General features: G+C 38.9%; 1 protein-coding gene across 1 annotated transcript in view; it reads left to right on the plus strand.

The window, feature by feature from the left end:
• Nucleotides 1-23572, plus strand: part of LOC123503940 (RAC-beta serine/threonine-protein kinase-like) — a 147220-nt gene that overhangs the window by 69335 nt on the left and 54313 nt on the right. The window contains exons 5-8 of the mRNA XM_045254065.1: nucleotides 18955-19029; nucleotides 19924-20046; nucleotides 21988-22005; nucleotides 22621-22708. Of these exons, the coding sequence (XP_045110000.1) occupies nucleotides 18955-19029; nucleotides 19924-20046; nucleotides 21988-22005; nucleotides 22621-22708 (304 nt within the window). The remainder of the gene's footprint in view (nucleotides 1-18954; nucleotides 19030-19923; nucleotides 20047-21987; nucleotides 22006-22620; nucleotides 22709-23572) is intronic.

Here is a 23572-nt window from a genome sequence, read left to right on the forward strand (position 1 = left end):
ATGTGTACGCCTAGTAGATGGGTGAGTGGAGACTGGGGAGAAAGGGGATGGGGTGGGAGGGTGAAGGGGTGATACAAGTCACGGGGATGATTGTGTACATGATTCGAACATGAAAGAGAACCAGGCTGCCACCAGATTGGCACCATTCCAAGCACACCTATCCATAAAGCGGCAGATTACCCTAGTTTATGCATTACCCTAAACACTACCCTAAGAAGGGTCCAATTACTAGTTTAGGTATTTTACCCAAATGGAAGCACTGTCAAGCGTGAGGCAGGTGTGGCAGGCAACCACCAACAATAACAATAAATCCCGCACTTTACGATTTATAAATTTTCAATTTTTCTTATCTTAAATTGCCTTATAGTGGACTGGCGTAACTACAGTTTGACATAACTTTGACGTAACCTGGGACTTTACTGTATATATATATATATATATATATATATATATATATATATATATATATATATATATATATATATATATATATATATATATATATATATATATATATATATATATATATATATATATATATATATATATATATATATATATATATATATATATATATATATATATATATACAGGTAACCCCCGTTTAACGAAGGTTCACACAACGAAATTTCGCTATAACGAAGGTTTTATTTTAATACCATCTGCTTGTTTAACGAACACCAAACTCGCTTTAAAGAAGTTTTATCCAGGTAATTTTTTTCCAAATTTGAAAGCCCCACTGAATCATGCAAGCTGACAGGCTTTTGAATACATCAGGAGCTGCTGGTACTAAGGCCTGCCTCAGGAGAAATCCTGAGACACCTATAGAATAACGATCAAGATCAAGCCTCTCGTCGACAACACAGGTTCTGCCGATACAAAGGCCTGACTCAGAAGAAATTCTGTGTCACCTGTAGCATCAAGATCAAGATCAAGGTCACATGCACCACTCACTGCCCAGTCAAAACATAACAGCATCACCAGCAGCTCATCTTCCTTAGTTCAACTTACCACCAAAACACCCTGCAATGTGGCCTAACGTTCCTAAGAAGACCAGGAAGTGTCTTACTCTCGAAGTGAAGCTGGGTATTATTCACAGACAAGAGAGAGGCCAGAAAACTAATAACATTGCTTCCCACCATGGCTTGACTCCATCTACTGTCTACTATTTTCAAGTCAAGATACTCTATTAAGAAGGCTAGTGAGACCTCATCTTCCTTGCAAGCTAAAAGAACCACCAGAACTTGTGACTCTACAATGGATAAAATGGAAAGCCTTGTGGAAATGTGGTACATAAGTTTTGTATGCATTACCATGATGCGCACTTTGTTTACATTCCACAGGTTGCCGGTTAGTGTATTTCCTGTTTCACTCTCCTCCTTCATAAAGTTAAGATCAATAACATTATAAAGTTACGTACATACATACATTAGTGTACATTATAATGACTTAAATTAAACTACCTAAATGTTTAACTTCATAATTTTACTTTCATTAAACCTTTACTGTACTATGATGCACTCTCACTTTGCTTACTCTCAATGGAAGTTCAAATCAGGGTTATACTTGTTATAATCGGTTCGCTTAACGAAGTTTCGCTTAACGAAGTGTTTTAGGAACGTAACCCTTCGTTAAACAGGGTTGCCTGTATATATATATATATATATATATATATATATATATATATATATATATATATATATATATATATACATACATACATATATATATATATATATATATATATATATATATATATATATATATATATATATATATATATATATATATATATATATATATATATATATATATATATATATATATATATATATATATATATATATATATATATATATATATATATATATATATATATATACGGTAAGGTCCCGAGTTACATCAGAGTTACGTTCCTGAAACATGACGTAAGTCGATTTTGTACGTAACTCGAGTTTTTGTATTTTCAAAGCATATTATCGAGTTTTCAACCAATAATTTTTTATGGTTATTCAGGTAAGTAAAAGGTTATATTGTTATATTGGTATATTATTTACAACTATGTAGGAATATATTGATTAGGGCCGCGAACACGAAGGACTGCAGGTTGCCGAGAGGGGCGGCCTGAGGCCGCCAGGAGGGTGGGCAGGTCGAATGTTGTGACGCCCAGGGCGGACAGCTGGGAGCTTTGTGGAGTGCGGTAGGAGTAGAAACGTTATATAAATAAAAGGTTATATTGTTATATTATTTACAAGTATGTAGGAATATGGAACACAAGCTTGTTTTTGTTGTTGATTAGGGCAACGAAGGACTGCATGTTGCCAGAGGGGTGGACGCCTGTGGCCGCCAGGAGGGTGGGCAGGTCAAATGTTGTGACGCCCAGGGTGGACAGCTGGGAGCGTATTGCAGTGCGGTGGGAGTAGAAGTGTGGGCAGCGGGGCAGGAAATGCAATAGGAAAGGGCAATAGGGATCAGCAGACAAGCGCAGACGGTGCAAGTGAGCTGCGAGTGTGGTGTGGCCCAGGCGAAGGCTCCAGAGTTGTTATTGTTGTGTGATAGGTGCGTGTGCCCTCAAGGTCGTCAACCTCCCCGTTGTCATGGTAACGGGCTTCCCATTTTTTCTTCACTCCCTTACACACAGCTGCTGCCTCCCTTCTCATGTCTTTTAATTATGTCCACTTTTTCTTGTAGTGTAATGGTTTTCTTTTTCTTAGCATCACTGCTATCACTCAGGAGTTTTTTTTTGGTGCCATTGAGCAAGATACTAAGATAGTCAGCAAACGCAGATGTAGGAACACTCTTGCCAGGGGCGACGGTGTGGTGGAACTGAGGTACGTAGATCTTTATTGTATTCAAGCATGAGGTGAGCGGTGTGGTGGATAACCACTAGTGACGCCTGGCGGCCAACAACAACAATAAACCCCGAGCTTTACGATTTATAAATTTTCAATTTTTTAAATCTTAAATTGCCTTATAGTGGACTGACGTAAGTGCGAGTTTGACGTAACTCGAGACCGACGTAACCGGGACCTTACTGTATATATATATATATATATATATATATATATATATATATATATATATATATATATATATATATATATATATATATATATATATATATATATATATATATATATATATATATATATATATATATATATATATATATATATATATATATATATATATATATATATATATATATATATATATATATATATATATATATATATATATATATATATATATATATATATATATATATATATATATATATATATATATATATATATATATATATATATATACACACACAGTAAGGTCCTGAGTTACGTCAGAGTTACATTCCTAAAACATGACGTAAGTCGATTTTGTACGTAACACGAGTTTTTGTACTTTCAAAGCATATTATTGAGTTTTCAACCAATAATTTTTTATGGTTATTCAGGTAAGTAAGAGGTTATATTGTTATATTGGTATATTATTTACAACTATGTAGGAATATATTGATTAGGGCCGCGAACTCGAAGGACTGCAGGTTGCCGAGTGGGGCGGCCTGAGGCCGCCAGGAGGGTGGGCAGGTCGGATGTTGTGATGCCCAGGGCGGGACAGCTGGGAGCTTTGTGGAGTGCGGTAGGAGTAGAAGCGTTATATAAGTAAAGGTTATATTATATTATTTACAAGTATGTAGGAATATGAAACACAAGCTTGTTTTTGTTGTTGATTAGGGTCGCAAAAGCGAAGGACTGCATGTTGCCAGAGGGGTGGACGCCTGAGGCTGCCAGGAGGGTAGGCAGGTCGAATGTTTTGACGCCCAGGGTGGACAGCTGGGAGTGTAGTGCAATGCGGTGGGAGTAGAAACGTGGGCAGCGGAGCAGGAAGTGCAATAGGAAAGGGCAATAGGGATCAGCAGACAGGCGCAGATGGTGCAAGTGACCTGCAAGTGTCGTGTGGCCCAGACGAAGGCTCCGGAGTTGTTATTGTTGTGATAGGTGCGCGGCGCCCTCAGTGTCGTTAACCTCCCCATTGTCATGGTAACCGGCTTCCCATTTTCTTCTTCACTCCCTTATACACAGCTGCTGCCTCCCTTTTCATGTCTTTTAATTATGTCCACTTTTTCTTGTAGCGTAATGGTTTTCTTTTTCTTAGCATCACTGATATCACTCAGGAGTTTTCTTTTTGGTGCCATTGAGCAAGATACTAATATAGTCAGCAAAAGCAGATGTAGGAAATTTCTTGCCAGGGGCGACGGTGTGGTGGAACTGAGGTACGTAGAGTGTTATTGTATTCAAGCGTGAGGTGGGCGGTGTGGCGGATAACCACTAGTGACGCCTGGCGGCCAACAATAACAATAAACTCCGTGCTTTACGATTTATAAATTTTCAATTTTTTAAATCTTAAATATCCTTATAGTGGACTGACGTAAGTGCGAGTTTGACGTAACTCGAGACCGACGTAACTCGGGACCTTACTGTATATATATATATATATATATATATATATATATATATATATATTTATAGCAAAGGAGGAGAAGTCGGCACCAGGATTCAAGGCATCTAAAGACAGGTTAACATTATTGGTGGGGGAATGCGCTGGTGATCTTAAGCTTAAACCATGCCTTATTTACCATTCCCAAAACCCAAGAGCTCTGTCTGGCTATATTAAGGAATATTTGCCCGTAGTATGGAAGGCAAACAAAAGGGTGGATGACGACTGTTATCATGCAAAGTTACGTGACAGGATACCTCTCCAAATTCCTAAAAGAATATGCTGCCCAAAACAACATTGCTAACAGATTTCTCTTGCTGTGTGACAACGCCCCAGCCACCCAGAGAGCATGAATGACTGGGCAGATAATATTGAGGTCATGTTTATGCCCCAAACACAACTGCCCTCATCCAGCCGATGGACCAAGGAGTCATCGCTACTTTCAAGGCCTATTACCAGCGGCGCACCATGAAACAGCTGTTGGCCTGCATTGACACCCCTGACAAGCCGACCATGAAACAATTTTGGAAGGATTATAACATTAAAAAGGGGATCGACAACATCGACGAGTCATGGAAGGAGGTGTCCAAGTCGGCAATGAATGGATGTTGGCGTAATTTGTGGCCTGAGTGCGTGGAACGTAAACAGGAAGTCCCTGTCGATGTTACAGCAGTAAGGAAAGACATCGTTCATATCTCCCATAAGGCAGGCTTCAATGAGGTGGGCGAGAATGACGTACAAGAACTGCTGGACAGTCATTCTGAGCCTCTCTCAACGACCTCATGGAGTTGGAGAAACAAAATACTTTGGAGGAAATGGAGGAGGACAAGGAGCCTGAAAGAACCCTCTCCGTCAAGATTTTCGAGGAGATTTTTAATCATATTAACCAGGCCATACATCTTCTCCAGGAGAATGACCCCAACCCAAACCGAAGTAATGGCGTGACTAATGCTATAGAAAATGACATGAAAGTGTATAAAGAACTATTTGAGGCAAAGAAAAGGATGGCAAAACAGACAGTCATCTCATCTTTCTTCAAACCACTCATATATATATATATCCCAAGCTATATATATCTATATACAATCAAAGTTCTCCTGCTACCTCGAAAAAAACTCCACCCACTTCCAAAACAACTCCATCCACCTCCAAAACAACTCCACCCACATCCAATCTATCCTTCACATCCACCGTAACCTTGGTGACGATGAGGACGGATGACCCACCCCACTGGAAAACGTGAATTTGAAGGGTTTGAAGCAGCTGACCGAGTACTTACGACCACGTCCAGCAGATCAGAAGATGTCTATTATGAGTTTGCTCTATTGTATGTTTGGCAGCGTGTAAGATAATTGTGGCGGCGCCCAACATCGCGTACGACAGTTACGGCAGCACAGCATTTCACAGACTCACACTCACATCATCCTACCACTTCACTTGTTGACTAGATACCGTCACAGATATAGTAGTACCATCCTAAATTAAAGGTCAGGATGGGGTCAGGTACCTGACTGCACCTGTTTACAGCATTGCCATGTGTCTGCCAGAGGTTGCTATGACTTCTCCAACTCCTTTTTTTTCCTCCTCCCCCATCTGTCTCTCACTCCTACCACTTCACTTGTTGACTAGATACTCCAGATATAGTAGTACCATTACCTGACTGCACCTCTCTCTCTCTCTCTCTCTCTCTCTCTCTCTCTCTCTCTCTCTCTCTCTCTCTCTCTCTCTCTGCTTCCTGGATGTTACTTTTCACGGTATGCCAATACAGTAATCACCTGCGTATCCGGATCGCCACTATCCGGAATAGCATCTTCATAAGTAAGTAAATATATTTGTGTGTGTGTGTGTGTTTGTGTATATATATATATATATATATATATATATATATATATATATATATATATATATATATATATATATATATATATATATATATATATATATATATATATATATATATATATATATATATATATATATAAATATATACACAGTCATACTTTGCCCAACACAACAGTTATGTTCCTGAGCTCAACAGTTATGTTTGAATAGAGCCCTATGGGAAAATGGGGGTTACATTCCCAGATCCTCCCAAAAAAACTTTTTTTTTACCAAAAAAAGGCTGAAAAAAAACAATAAATGAAGTACCAAGCACACATTTTATTCAATTATAGTACTAGTACCTTTAGTTTATTTGCTGGTTGGAGAGGGCTTGAAATATGAAGTGATGGGCCTCTGACTGGCAGATGCTTCCATATGGCGTAAAGTCTCCTTGTAGGGCAAAAGAAGCTCAACACCCCTCTTGAACTTACCGTATTTTACGGCTTACAAGACGCACTTTTTTTTTCCTAAAAAATACCCTGAAAAATACTTGTGCGTCTTTCAAGATGAATGTTGTATTGTAAGACAGCATCCAACCTCAAGTGAGCTTCGACACTTGACAGATAGTGACCTGGATTTGTATGTTGAGTCATTACAATATGATGTTAGCTTGAGTACCATTTGATTTTGCCTTTTATATGATGTAAACTCAGTAGTTAGGTGTTACAAGTATTTACAATACCATAATCCTTCCTGCAGCCTACTCAGCGTGTGGAGAAAATGGGCCGCTCCCTTGTCTCATTGCAACATACACATACATGCACATGAACGCACACACATCATGCCAGGTGCCTTTATACCTTTATTAATAGAAAATCCAAATGGCTTACTCATTCAAGCAAGAGTCAAAACTCCACTTGTGAATTGTATTCACATTGGTAAAGCCTATGAAGCACGACTGCAAAATGAAATAAATACAAACTGCAGCACTGACGTGTTCAGTTTCGGCAATCGGACAAGTGATTCCGTAATGTAAACAACAGGTCCAAAACATGCCGTCGCCCGCCACTAAAACAAGAAGAGATGGACTGTTTCACTGTGTATACGTATTTACCTATGGTGTTTTTATTTACATAGTTTTAAATTTGTGGTGAGTGCTCCAGCAAATTTGTAATGAGTGGTGAAACAATAGTGTCTTGCAGACTCCTTGCTTCTGATGTTTTTGTGTTCAGTGGTCGGGTATATGGTGAATGTGTTCTTGTATGAGAATGACTTTTTTTTTCTTAGAAATTTCTTTCAAATATTAGGGTGCGTCTTCCAAGATGCAGCGTCTTGCAAGCCGTAAAATACAGTAATGCTCCTCTCCAGGATGGGATCTGTTTCAGTGAAGAGGGATGTTGTATCTTCCATGACTTTCAGCAAATTTTGAAGAGTCCAAGATGCTTGGGAGGGGAGGTCAAGTGCATCCACCAGGACCAGCAGGAGATTCAAATGGAGACCAAATCGTGCAATTACAAGTCAAAGTTGTGCTCGGCGAAATATGGGATATTTTACCGATTCGTGTATACGCGAGTTTCGTGTTCGGCGAGGTTTGACTGTATAAATATATATATATATATATATATATATATATATATATATATATATATATATATATATATATATTGTTCCAGCCTAGCAGCGAAAAGTGGTTGAGTTGTTTGTTTACATTTCTCTGTGAGACGCTCCAAGGTAGAACTTCCAAGTATCAAATGGTCAAGATGAGCTGCTCTGTCGTTTATGAGTTTATTTTTTTATAATTGAATAACCTTTCTGTCTGGAAGCCATTTTTAAATGTCTTGTGTGATTGTGTCATAGCCTGACTCACACCCTACACAGTACTTGGCCAGGAGTCAAGTAGGAAGGTGTGTCATTTAGCTCTTTAATTTTTACTTGACAGATATAAGTTGACGAGAATTAGAATGAGAAACATCAAGAAGAGAAGACAACTAGAAAACAAACAAACAAATGTATCATTGTGAGACAGCAGGACTTTCAATTCTGGCCTCCCCACTTCCCACCGTCATGCGTGTTATCTCCCCTCCAAGACACTCGCCTCACCCCATGCCTCACTGTCAGGCTTCTCCACCATCTCTCTATATCATAAGATTGTTATGATCTTTTCAAACACTTTTTTTTTTCTTACTGCCTTCATCATCACAACTTTACATGACAGCTCTCACAATAACACTGTTACAAAAAATTATGTTGAGACAAAGGTAGAAAGCTGCACCAGACGAACAATAAATACATCACTATCATTATCTCACTTCAACACACTAATAATGGCTCAGATAGTGTCTAGTTTAGCAGTGAAACAGCAGATTGCCATGACGCTGCTGATGGCACCTTCACAACTCTCACATTTTCTAGAGAAGCAGGTATCTAATATGTTATCATTCAATCATTCTCCAGGAAGTCATTATTGTATACACAATCATTTAATGTGCTTTCATTCATTGTTTTTGTACCCATTTGGGTTATGTACATGTTTTTTCTCAATTTGTAAGGGGTTGGGAGAGGAAATTCCACGTATACGGATATTTTGCGTATCCGCCAGGGCCTTGGCTGCTATAATCCGGATACGCGAGCGATTACTGTATTAAAATTTAGACTTTATTTCCACACCACCCAATGGCGTAAAAGTCTGTTCTTTTTTTAACCTACCATATTAATATATTATCAACTAAGCAACTGAAAACAATGCTGTATACAAAGATAAATGTTATTGTACCTATACAGTATCTCACACTTAAAATGGATGAGAAAGATAGATCTTAAAATAGACATATATATATTTTGAGTGCATACGTATATCCGATTTACGACCGTTGCGACTTAGAACCGGTTGGTTGTAACCGATCTAGGTCGTAACTCGGATGGTACCTGTATACACACACACACACACACACACACACACACACACACACACACACACACACACACACACACACACATATATATATACAGGCAACCCCCGTTTAACGAAGATTCACACAACGAAATTTTGCTACAACGAAGGTTTAATTTTACTACCATCTGCTCGTTTAATGAACACCAAACTCGCTTTGACGAAGTTTTATTCAGGTAATTTTTTCCAAGTTTGAAAACCCCGCTGTATCACGCAAGCTAACAAGCTTTTGAATACACCAGGAGCTCCAAATACTAAGGCCTGCCTCAGGAGAAATTCTGAGACATCTGTAGAATCAAGATCAAGATCAAGATCAAGCCTCTCGTTGACAACACGCACCACATACGGCGTCAGCAGCAGCTCGTCTTCACTCGCTCAATTTACCACCAAAACGCCCAGCAATGTGGCCTAGCGTTCCTAAGAAGACCAGGAAGTCTCTTACTCTGGAAGTGAAGCTGGATATTATTCACAGACACGAAAGAGGAGAGAAAACTATAGCATTGCTGGCCACCATCTTGGCTCCATATACTGTCTCTACTATTTTCAAGTCAGCAGACTATTAAGAAGGCTGGTGAGACTGTATCTTCCTTGCAAGCTAAAAGAACCACCTGAAATTATGACTCTACACTAGATAAAATGGAAAACCTTGTGGAAATGTGGTACATAAATTATATATGCGGTACAATGATGTGCCCTTTGTTTACATTCCACAGGTTGCTGGTTAGTGTCTTTTCCGTTTCACTTTCCCTCCCTTCATAAATTTAAGATCACCAACATTATAAAGTTACGTACATACGTACATTAGTGTACATTATAATGACTTAAATTAAATTTAACTGCCTAAATGTTAAACTTTATAATTTTTACTTTCATTAAAACTTTCACTGTACTATGATGCACTCTCGCTTTGAGTCAGTGAAAGTTCAAGTCATTATAATCGGTTAAGCAACCTTTTCCTTCCGCAATCGTATATATACGATTGCATCAATCAATGGCGGCGATCATACCCGTAATCAAGAATTTTCGCGCCTCAATTTTGAGCTCCAAGCGTGGTTTCTCGAGTCAGATGGTGAGTGGAAGTGTCTGGCATGTTTCCACATGTAGTGTTGTCACTATAGCTCTGGAAATTTAGCGGTAACTAAGCTATTTTCCCTTTCTCCGGGCAACACTTGGCAACCCCAGCGACCCGGGTGGAAAGCACCATGATAAGTGCGAAGAGACATCCTGATAAGACCGAAGGATCTCAGATCATAACTCACCATGGAGCAGGACAGAACATATGTATTTAGCAGTGCTTCTGAGTTTGAAGACAGTGACAGTGAATATTTAGAAGAAGAAACTGAAGAAAGCGAAGACATTAGTGAGGACTCGAAAGTGAAAAAAATATTACCTATCATTCTTTCATGTTAATTTTTCATTATCTTCGATTTTATAATAAAATGGTAGAAGGTAACTTGTCAGAGAGAGAGAGAGAGAGAGAGAGAGAGAGAGAGAGAGAGAGAGAGAGAGAGAGAGAGAGAGAGACCAACTAACAGGTTGGCGCATGAAAGCGTGTGTAATTCACCTCGGTCGCCTGCTGGTCACCCAGCCAGTCTTCCCCATTACGTGTGCGTGTGTGTTTGTGTGTGTATGAGAGAGAGAGAGAGAGAGAGATATTATTTGCCTCGGTCGCCTGCTGGTCACCCAGCCAGTCTTCCCCATTACGTGTGCATGTGCGTGTGCGTGTGTGTGTTTGTGTGTGTGTGTGTGAGAGAGAGAGAGAGAGAGAGAGAGAGAGATATAATGTTATTTGCCTGAAATTTGATTTGAAAAGCGATGAAATCTCTCTCTCTCTCTCTCTCTCTCTCTCTCTCTCTCTCTCTCTCTCTCTCTCTTGAAGTGTACAATTTCCTCCAAGATGAAGAGAGAGAGAGAGAGAGAGAGAGTGTGTGTGTGTGTGTGTGTGTGTGTGTTTGTGTTTGTGTGTGTGTGTGTGTGTTTGTGTGTGTGCGCGGTGTCATCGCTCTCCGGGCTGTTTCTGGAAGACGGATCACACAGCGGGAGGAGGAGGAATCCTTGATAAGGCATAAACTGAACTCTCAGAGGTCACATCGAGCTACAAAGTACATCAATGTATTCAGAATAACAAAGAGAAAATAATTATTAGTATTCAAACAGTTTTCTGACAATTTCTAGGTTTACCATTTTTAGCCATCATGGCAAACGGGAAAATAGTTTAAGCGCTGGAAGGAAAGAGTTAATGAAGTTTCACTTAACGAAGTGTTGCCTATATATATATATATATATATATATATATATATATATATATATATATATATATATATATATATATATATATATATATATATATATATATATATATATATATATATATATATATATATATATATATATATATATATATATATATATATATATATATATATATATATATATATATATATATATATATATATATATATATATATATATATATATATATATATATATATATATATATATATATATATATATATATATATATATATATATATATATATATATATATATATATATATATATATATATATATATATATATATATATATATATATATATATATATATATATATATATATATATATATATATATATATATATATATATATATATATATATATATATATATATATATATATATATATATATATATATATATATATATATATATATATATATATATATATATATATATATATATATATATATATATATATATATATATATATATATATATATATATATATATATATATATATATATATATATATATATATATATATATTTATACATAGGGTGAAGTAAAATTTGGTAAAAATTTGCGACCATTTTATATCTTCCTTGAATCTTTCTTCCTCAAGGCCAAATATAAATTTAATTATCAGTTGGCCTCTGGCAGAAGTAGAGTGAGGTTTTCTGTGCTGTCTTGCTCCATGACAGGACTCTGGATTTACATGACTTAGATAATTAGTAGTGCTTTTATTTGCCACACTATGTTGAAATTTAAAAAGTATAAGAGACTTACCGTAGGTCAGTTGAAGTATGCTTGTAATTTTACGAAGGTCGTCTCTGGTGACAGGGTAGCGTTCACATGAGATATGCGGGAGCCCAACCAAACACCAGACTTTAAAGACTACGAACACCACATGAAAAAATAAAATTGAGTGAAGAAATTATGGCATAAATCCCCAGAACATATATCCCTTGAAAACTAGGGCGGGGAGAGGAGGGCATGTGAATGCTCCCCTGTCAGCAGAGACGACCTTCGTAAAATTACAAGCATACTTCAACTGACCTACGGTAAGTCTCGTATACTTTTTAAATTTTACATCAGCCGTCGTCTCCGTTGACATGGGGCGCTCACATGAGGTTTTAAAGCCATGTGGGTTTCGTAGTTAATTGCAAACTATGATGCCAGAAATGGAAAATAAGGAGCGCCATTTAAGGGACTTGATAGCAAATTTAATAGTTGTGAAGGCCACAGAACATTTGAGATGGGTAAATTTTACAGCCATAACCCCAAAATGAACCTGGCATAAGTACAGCATAGTCATCTATCCAAAACAAAAGAACAACACTACAATTTCATTTAACCAAATGAAAAACGAAGAATATACACATGATGACTCAAAGAGTTCAAACATAAAGAATTCAATGGTACAATTGCATATAATATCCTCTTTAGCGGTATCTTTATCTACCCAAACTCACCAATAATACAAATTCATTTGATAACTAACAAATTTGAAAATTTGAAAACCCAAAACTTTAACCATAACCAATCTTATTAATCTACGTGCAAAACTGCATCCTGAAAAGGATCGAAATGCCTACAATACCCTTGTCATAAAATCTAGCAAAGGTTGATTCCCGAGACCATCCCGCTTTCGCCATGATAGTACCGATGGGGACAGCTAGAGCCTTGGCCTTTGAAGCCGCCGATCTGACACTTCCTGCAGTAAACACATTAGTATCAATCCCAGCCAAATGAAGAACAGTCTTAACCCATCTGGAAATAGTATCTTTAGACACAGGTTTATAAGGTGTGACAAAACTAATGAGAAGTCTATTTTCTGCATTTGGAAAACATCTAAGATTATTAGTCCTGGTAATGTACTCTCTCAGAGTCTTACAAACACAAAGTCTTGCATCCTTGTCAAAAGCAACAAAGGTGTCAAACTGAGTGTTAAAATTTGGCCTACATTGTTTAATGTTGTCCCCTAACGGAATTGTAATGGAACAGTCTTCAATGCTGATGCCTGGAAGCATGAGTAAGTGCAACGTTTCGTTTGGATGCGTGCAGCCTGCGTGAGTGCCATCAGCATAACCAGTTTAAGTGTAATTTCTTTTAAACTAAGTGTGTTCAATGGGTATAAGGATCTCAAAAAATTTACAACAGGCTGGACATCCCATGTCTTTGTGTACCGTGGTTTAGGAGGTTGCAGGTTAAAAACACTTTTCAGAAATCTGATGACGAGGGGATGGCTGCCCGCAGATACACCATCTACCATAATACCCAAGGCAGAAAGGGCACCCCTCGAAGTGTTAATGGAGCTATAACCTACACCCCTGTTGAAAGACACCGTTAAAAAGTTTATGATGTCATTCACATTTGGATTAAAGGGATTAATGTCCCCTCTACCACAAAAGCTTGCCCATCGCTTGAGATGTGACTGGTACTGTTTTCCTGTACCTGGCTTCCAAGACGCCATGATGATGTCTGCACCTTCCTTCTGTATGCCTCGCACTCTAAGGGAGTCATGGAAAGAAGGCACGCCATCAACCGAGAGTGTGTCAAGATAGGGTGTGTTTCTGCTGAGCAGGGATGCATCAAAATGTTCTTTGATTTCCTGAGCAGTCTGGGGTGATCTATCAGCATAAGGAGCAGCCTGCCCATCCAAGGCTGTGATCTCCAGAGTGGGACCACTATCCACCCCTTGACCTGCTCTGCCCCCATCTACTGCAAACACCTAGAGATCAAGGAAAAGGGAGGAAAAGATAAGGAAGAGTAAAATTTGTCCAGTTAAGAGAAAGCATCAAAATAAGTTGCCTCAGGGTCAGGTTTCCACGAGCAAAAAATAGGTATCTGTTTGTTAAGCCTAGATGCAAACAGGTCAATAGAGGGGGTACCAAAAGTGGAACAGAGAGAACTAAAAACATTGACATCCAATTTCCACTCGTGCCAAGAATTGAAAGTGCGAGAAGCCTCATCTGCCTCATAGTTAGCTTTCCTCGGGATGTGTGAACATGTGATCCATACTTCATTATCAACACACCAGTCCCAAATGAGCATAGAAAGATCATTGCAGGGCAGAGATTTGGTACCTCCCATTTCATTCACATAAGTAACAGCTGTAGAATTGTCACAAAAAATTTTAATATGTTTTCCCTTAACCCGCTGAGACCGATGGCCGCAAAATTCGCACCCTCCCATTACCGCAATTATCATAAAAAAAATCAACTCATATAAATTACTCTGGAAAAAAATCTGCTGTTAGTAGACATGACAATGCATCATCCTACAAGTTTTTATTGCTCTACTCACTGTGGTTGTCTCAGAATAATAACCGATAATTGGAGAAGATTGTGGTAGCGGCAACTCGGGAGGTGCTTTATGTGTATTCTTACATAATGTAAGGCACTGCTCATGTTTTTATGTGTTTTCACATGTTTTTCGTGTTTTCACCATATTGGCTGATTATAGTTACTTATGTTTTATCATCAGGCTGACATGTCACAATAGCGGGTCGGGATCTACCTCCAACCTGTGCACTTTGCGTCTTGTCCCGCCTTGTCTATCACTTTTATCACTAAACTTTAGCTCCTCAGCACCAGTAGCATAGTTGTAAATAATAGTTAAGTTCAACTCGTAAATAATTATCATCGCCACGCCTCACAGAAAATTGCAGACTAGCTGGCTAGAGCTGTGCTTCCTGGGAGCCGACAGTACTACCATAGGCCTACGCCATGACCAAATATAGTACACCAATGCTAGCTTTTATTAGCGCTCAAAGTAGCTGCCCCATTTAAGGACTGTCGGAAGTGTGCTATGCAGCTGTATTTAAGGCCTGTCGGACTTTTCGGGTTAACTTCCTGCCGAAATGCCTGCAGAGTAAATAAAATTGCTTTAAGTTCAAGAGCATTGATGTGTAATGAAGTTTCCTCCAAAGACCAACTACCACCTGTACAAACCTGGTTAAGGCTGCCACCCCAACCAATATTGGAAGCATCTGTGAACAATTCAAGTTCTGCAGCCAGCCTGAAAATAAACCTATCACCCGTGCAACCTGTCTAATCTGGGCAACCGACTTGTGCATAAGATCCTCACAAGCAAGACGAATTTTAGAAACTCTTCTTTCCGGCAAAGAAATTTTCATAGTGTCAGTGTTGATAATGTTGCCTAAGTATTCAATAGACTTAGTAGGAGTAAGAATGGACTTTTCCTCATTGATACAAAAACCCAGTCTCCTGAAAAGGGAAACAGTGTCCTGCACACAAGCGAGGCAACCTGCTTGTGAGTTGTTGCAGATAAGTGAATCATCTATGTAACTGGTGATAGTATAACCTTTGTTCCTCAAATGTGAAAAAAACTGGCTTCATAAGTTTTGTGAAAATTCTAGGGCCTGGTGACACCCCATTAAGCAAACAATTGAATTGGTAAATAACCCCCTGCCATGTGAAACAGAAAAATCTTTGGTGTTCCTCCGCTATCTTGACTGAGTAATAGGCATGTTTTAAATCCACTGGCGCCAAGAAGTCACCTGCATGAATGAGCTTGATCGCAAGTTCAAAATCCTCCATTTTAAAGTGGATATATGGAATGTGTAAATTAAGTTTCTCTAAATTCAAAACTATCCTATATCCACCATTCTTTTCTTCCTTAGAAAAATAGGAGAAATAATTTGTCCATATTGCCACTCAGTGACAGAAATTACCTTAAGAAGAAGTAATTTTTGAATTTCAGTAGAGATAACATCCTGTTCTAAAGAATTAAACCTGTATTCAACCTTCTGAAAAAATAAGTGTTTGACATTCTCCACATTAATATCCAAATGGCAGTGTTGAACAAAATCTAATATACAAGGATCAGAAGTAATTTCCTTCCATTCATGGACAAAGTGGTGAAGTCTACCACCCACAAAACAGTCACTTGCCTGATTCAGTGCCGAGGCTTGAGTAGCCCCGGCCCCTGGCGTTTTTTGGGTCTGGGTAGCGTGGAGCCTGGGACGATCTCTGACCAGACTTGAAGGCCGACCTCTTAAACCCGTGAGGGCTGGAACCTAGACGAGAAACCTCTAGTTCTGCCAGGAAGACGCCACGGAAAACCTGCCTCTTGGCTGTGATGGTGGACCGTAACTTTGCCGATTCTTCAATCTGTTTTACACTTTTGGAGATATCATCACCAAACAAGAATCTGGACATGGGAACTTTTTCTGTGCAGAGGTGAGAAAACTTGTGATTCAATTCACGCTTCATCACAAACTTCCTATTGAGGTTGTTCCTAACATTGACATGACCTAACAAGGCCAGTGCACCATTTATCAGGTTTGTTTCCTGCGACACCACATGGTGCTGCTCACCACGGGCCACTTTGTCTAATTTTACTAAAGATTTGGTAATTATAGAAGCAGCCCTCAAAATGTCTTTATTTACCTCCCTCAGCCGAAAATCCACTCTCCTGGCCTCCGGCCTCAGTGCCTCCAACACTTGAGGGTTGCAGTCCACTGCAGAGAGGGCAGGGCAGTTAGCAGGTCTCAAAACACAGTCATCCTCACATAAGGCTTTATAGTCGTCCTCTCGAATGCCCTTATCAAACATAAAATTTATCATATCAGCCACCTTACCGTCCACTTTGGCCGAAAACACGTCTGTCGGCCCAAATACTTGAACGCCCTGAAGAAGGGGACTCACAGTAGTGGAGGGCTCACCAACGGAATCATCATCACTGCTGTCTGCAGGGAATCCCGAGAAGGAAGGAGGGGATGGCGAGCAAGCCTGCCCATGAGAAAGCCCAGCACCCTCATTAATCCTGGTGGTGCGGGCAGTGGAGGAGGGCCCCGCATTTACAGGATTAGGTGAAACTGGGGGAAGGCTCCCACGGTCCCTCTTGAGACGGTCAATTTCAGACCTCATCTCAGCCAGGGCGTCTAAAACAGCATTCCACTGCCCGGGTGGGGGGGGCCGAAGGTAGAGTTGAAGCGGGCGGGGGGCAGGGGGCAGAGGCAAACACGTCGGAACCGTGAACTGAACATGACTGGCACTTCCTCGCCCGATCCCTGGCATGACGACTCCTGGAAGAGTCACTGCCCCTGCCACTGTGGTCCAAATCATGGGCAATGGGTGCCCAATTGGCCAAGGAGGGTCCAACAGGGGCACCAGCCCCATCATCACTGGAGCTGGGAGACTCCATCACACAACCTGGTCGTCAAAGGGAGATCAAAACAAAACCGTAAGCTTGTATATAGCCCCCAGCCAACAAAAAGCCATCTTGTAAGGCACTAATCGCCCTTAAACAGGTAACGGATAGTAGGCACTGTACCTGCGTAACAAGTAACGTGGCCTGCTGTAAGAAAAAGCACCAAATGGACCAGCGGGTCCACAGCACGTCTGTCCGGTGTGGTCATGGTGTTTGGTTGGGCTCCCGCATATCTCATGTAAGTGCCCCATGTCAGTGGAGACGATGGCTGACGTAAAATTAGGGTATGAGTGAGAATTGCATGCCTCACTGAGTCCTCCTCTGCCAGATGAAGTTACAAAGAGAAAAGTTCATGCCGAAGGAAGTGGTATTTGAACAGTTGTTTACTATCAGTCAGTGCCACGGAGTCAAAGTGATCCTCATGGCATGATTGCATGTGAATACAAGGATATGATATCCATTATAGTAAGCAATAGAGGAGCAAAAGCACAAATATCATGGTGAAAGCAACACACCAGCTTAAGGGATCACAAAAAGAAACAGTAGCTGATGCTGATCACTGGTGGATAAATAACCTCCTCTTCATCTCCTGCTTTGTTTTCGGTGTTCCATGCAAAATTTGACTTGGTGATGTATTGATTGTTTTTTCTAAGGTTTAATTAGGAAAATTCCCAAAACAGGCAGACTCTCCAGGAATGTAACTCCCTATTACCATTGTTTTCAACGGCAAAATTATATTTGAATAATGTGACTTCATTAATTGAGTGAAATTTCAAGAGACGAGTCGTGCTTTGGAGTGCTGCCGCTAGTTGGGGCAATGGTCCAGCATGAGCTGAGCTGGTATCTACATGTGTCCTGCTGATCTTGTGCATTGTGGTTGTTCTTTCATAATTTTCACACTATTTACTTACTTTGTTTAAAGAAAGTGGAGTTTTAGTTTACATGATGTTTACATGTGAATGGTGCCTGCATCGCTTCCTCCCTCCTTCCTCCTTCTCCCTTCACCTCCATTAGCTGAAAATGTCTGTCTCCAAGCTAAGAACGCTAATGAAAACTTTTTATTTTATTTTATTTATATTTTTTTATGCATTAATGAAGTTTATATGTGTTAATGCATTATGCATGAAGTGTACAGAGCTGCAGCACTTATAGAATTGACACATACACCCTGGATATATGTACTTTATGTTTTACTTTTGAGAGTTATTTTGACAGTGATTATTTCCCTTTTCAGACTTTAGATAACTTTGAATTTCTGAAATTGCTTGGAAAAGGGACCTTTGGAAAAGTCATCCTGTGTCGTGAAAAGGTAAGGATAATTTAGTAACTGAATTTACACAAATATTTCTAATCAATATTTGGATTATATATATATATATATCATACTTGATGGCTTATATGATGCAGCCAATTTTGGCAGACATAGATAAAAAAAATAAAAAAATAAAAAAAAGATAAATGAGCAGATTTCAGCGGTGAATATGAAGTGAAGGATTTAACCTGACATTTGAAGACTCACTTGCAATTAGATCATTATTAGATCCCAGTATTTTGCATATAAAAACTTTAATATATGTTAGTAGGCTGCATTCCAATCCTGCTGTGAGATATAAACATGTACCTGGCATGTGGCGTTGGCAGTGACTGAGAGACTACAGGGCTAATGATCATAATTTTTCTTTTTGTATTAGCTTTTTTTTCTTTTAACATATATGCAAGATATGTGCAATTCTAATTGTATGAAAGTGTGTCTTCCCTCAGGGAGTAATGACATCACACTGTAAAGAATGTAGTGTGTTTTGTTTTGGTTCATTTGGTGTATGATCTTTTTGGCAGATTCTTCTTGACTGTTGTCATTCTATGTAAATTACTGGTAAGTATGACCTATTATATATTGTTATCTTGAAAGAAAGAGTTGTTTTATGGTGTAGTACCAATCTTCACTTTGTTTACATGTGTGAAGATGTCTGGTTTGATTTTAGAGCCTCTGTTGCCATAGATTACCACCAACCACTGCCTCAGTGCTAAGCCTTGGCCTCATAGGACACATGCTCATTTCCTAAGACTATTTTATGGAGAAAAGATGCATCTTATGAGTCATCAAATATGCTATATATTAACCCTATTTGCACAAAAAATGCTGTTAGGTAAAATTTTTTTAAGAGAAAAGGTAAAGAACAATTTTTTACTCTTTGTTTACCAGAGCAGCAACCATTTCTATGCCATCAAGATTCTGCGTAAAGATGTGATCATCGAGCGTGATGAAGTGGTCCACACACTCACTGAGAACCGGGTCCTGCAAGTAGTAGATCATCCCTTTCTTACTGTGAGTTATTTGTACATTACAGTTCTTACCATTGTTGTTATCATTAAAAAAAAAGGAAAAAATGAAGCTGTTTACTATGTTGATTTAAACTGAAAAATAATTCAGGTAAAAGTTGATTCAAAGATTTATATTTCAACTAAAGGTAACCTTTGAATGATTACATAATTGTTGTTTTTATTTTATGGATTGGATAGATTAATTTTTGATAAAATAGTCAATAGAATAATGTAGAATAGTTACTGAGATATACTTTTGTGTGTCTTGTACATTTTTCAATTATACAGAAAAATTTCTAGAAGTCAACACAAATTTTTGTACAATATTTAAAAAAATCATTATAACAAGTGTCATGATCTAAGCTGTTGTACAACTTTGTACAAATTTTCTGGCGATTGGTTATGAATATGCAAGCAGTTTTTTCTACCTTTACTGAATGAAAATTATATCTATATATAAGATGTTCAGTATGGTGCTGGCAAATGACAGTCACAATTCTTTTTGTTGCTTTCTCCACTACAAATCAATACAACATTTTCTTATAATCATACATAAGAATCACTCCAACCTCATATATGAATACAAAGTAACTCACCACTGAACATAATTGTCTTAATCTGCAATAATTCCAACCTTCTCTCTTCATATATATGTCCTTACATCAGAACTACTTCAACGTATCCCTATAACAAATTTACCTCAGTGTCATCCACTGTGTCCTCATAACATTATTACAATATCCGAACCCTGTGCTTCATTTATCAGTAAATCTCATATGTACTAATTACAGCTTCCACTTCTCTGTCCAGTTACCCATATACAAGAATTGCTTTTGCTTAGTACATGAATACAACAACATAACACACTGCTGAATAAAATCCAATTCTTAATATATCCACACAATTAACTTCATTCAATGAATCTCATATGGAATGAATCCAATTTCTTCGTATCATAATAACTACTTTAACTTCATCCATGAATACAACAAGTGTACAATTATGTTTCGTAACTTATTTGTCAAGGCATAGGATATGCAACATACGTACTGAGATGTACACACGATTCTCTACTCATAATGTGGGAATGTAAGCACACATTGACGTCATATTGATTCAAGGTACACGTACATAGTTTATATTCACATATACAAAAATAATACCTAAACATCCTCTCATGATTCCTCCTCCATTCTAATTCACCTCAAAGACTGCATTGCAGCTTATAAGCTCCACCTTCAGTTATGGATGTAGTATACAAACGTCCATCCTGCCTCCTCAGCTACAGCCGAGGTTGGGCCCATTCAGAGCCTCAGCTGACTCTCCCTTTCTGCTTCCTCTCTCGGCTCTCTTTGCCCTATTCCTCTTCATCTTTCCTTTAGAGACCTCAGGTGGGGCATGTCTTGACCTACACAATACATCCATCTAGGGTACCGTCCACCAATCAAGTAAAAGCCCACATGTTTGGTACCAACATGTAAGAACAACACCACGACAACACCTAGCTGTTGTTCTGTCCCAGGATGTTTACCTGATACCTTGGCCTGGGTTATTAAAACTATTCATTTGACCATCTTGACCCTTGCTATTTGGCTGGTCATCTTGACCTGAAGGTTGGGTCTAGAATAACAAATGTGCCAACTCCTACATATGTTTGTTCATTGTTGTTTCTTCATATATTTCATTGTAATGTAGGTATACAGTAAGTCCTCATTATACGGTACAGATGCGTTCCTGAAAACCTTACCGTAAATTGAAATTACCATATACCAAACCCATTATAACGTGTAATAATAGGGAATGCGTTCCAGCACGTCAAAATTCACCCCTACAGAAATGAAAATACATGAAAATTGTCATAAAAAAAAAAAATGTAAAGTACTGCACAAAAGAAATAAACAGAAAACATTTTTATTTATCTTTCACTCACCATGTATTCTATCAGATGATGTCCCTCCAGAAGCTAAGGGACAGTAGGGATTTCAGCCCTTGCTCGTCTTCCGCTGAGTGTGCAGATAAGGATAAGACGTTGTCGTCTGCACTGTCGTAAGCAGATGTGGAAGGGTCAGCTGTAGCAGGGTCGGCAGGTTTCACTGGTTTGAAGAAAGAGGATATGGAGGAAGGGCCAGCTGTAGCAGAGTCGACACATTTCACTGGTTTGAAGAAAGAGGATATGGAGGAAGGGCCAGCTGTAGAACCGTCGGCAGCGTATGTGGAAAGGCCAGCTGTAGCAGGGTCGGCAGGTGTGACAGGGACGGCATGTCTGACTGGCTTGAAGAACGAGTAGATGGAGGACTGTTTGGTTTTTCTTGTTTTTTTCATCATAGATTTCTTGATAAATCTTGACACTTTTCTCTACGTCATGAGCCACTTTGCTACTCCTGGCAGGATTTGGGTCATGTTCCTTCAGGGTTTCCAGAGCTTTTTCGATACCACCGAGACATTCTTTAAGAGTTTTGATGTCCTGGCCACGCACAGGTTCTTCTTCCTCATCTCCCTCTTTTTCTGCCTCCTTTGATGCCTTGTCTAGCTCTGTAAGTTCATCATTTGAGAGAGGTTCAACATGGTTTTCCAAAAGATCTTGAACATCAACATCAACGTCATTGAAGCCAGGCCTATGGCACAGATTTACTATGTCATTTCTGATCGCAACGATGTCATCTTCAGTGAAGCCTGAGAAGTCATGCGTGCATTCTGGCCATACTTTATTCCACGCCAAGTTCATGGTAGATATCTTCACTTCGTCCCAAGATGACTTGATGTTATCTAAAGCGTGCTTGATGTTATACGACTTCCACCATTCTCTGATAGTGAGCTTGCCAGGCCCATCTGTGCCCTTTATCAGTTGCTGCATGGTTCGCCGCTGGTAGTAGGCTTTTAATGTTTGCCATAATTATTATGAATATATTCATGCTTACAATAGACCCTTTAATATTCCATTTATTCATCGAATTAGTAATGCATTTAAGTAATATGTAATGCAGTTATAAAAAGGGGGGAGAGGAAGAGATAACAGGCTCCAAGGGTGGTCAAATTAAAGTCAGTACTGTGAGTGGCGGGGAGGTGTGGCGTGGATGACGTTATCACCCCTGCTCCCCCGCGCTGGGCCCTCTCGGATGACATGAGGGATACCGTATCTGTGAATTTTTCTTACTGTGTATTGAATCAAGGGTAGTAATTTCCAAATACCATAACTGAATTTACCAGATTAAGAACTACTTTATAACGAGGACTTACTGTACCATGTATATTTAATTATCATAATAGGTATCTTACACAAGTTTTCTTGGCACCTATTGAGACTTAGGGTTTGCATGAAAAGTAGCTGTGTCACGGCAGCAGCATGGTGACTATCCTCACAGTGTTATAGAGAGAAAGAGAGAGAGAGAGGGAGAGATGTATATTTGGTAGTGAGGTACACTCTCCTCACACATTTTGGGTGAAGATAATCATCAGTACATATCAGTTGTCAAAGAGAGTTGATACATGTACTTTTCCTGTGTTCTCCTCTAAAGGAGGAGGTAGCAGAC

The sequence above is a fragment of the Portunus trituberculatus genome, chromosome 15 (genome assembly GCF_017591435.1).
Source record: "Portunus trituberculatus isolate SZX2019 chromosome 15, ASM1759143v1, whole genome shotgun sequence".
Taxonomy (NCBI): domain Eukaryota; kingdom Metazoa; phylum Arthropoda; class Malacostraca; order Decapoda; family Portunidae; genus Portunus; species Portunus trituberculatus.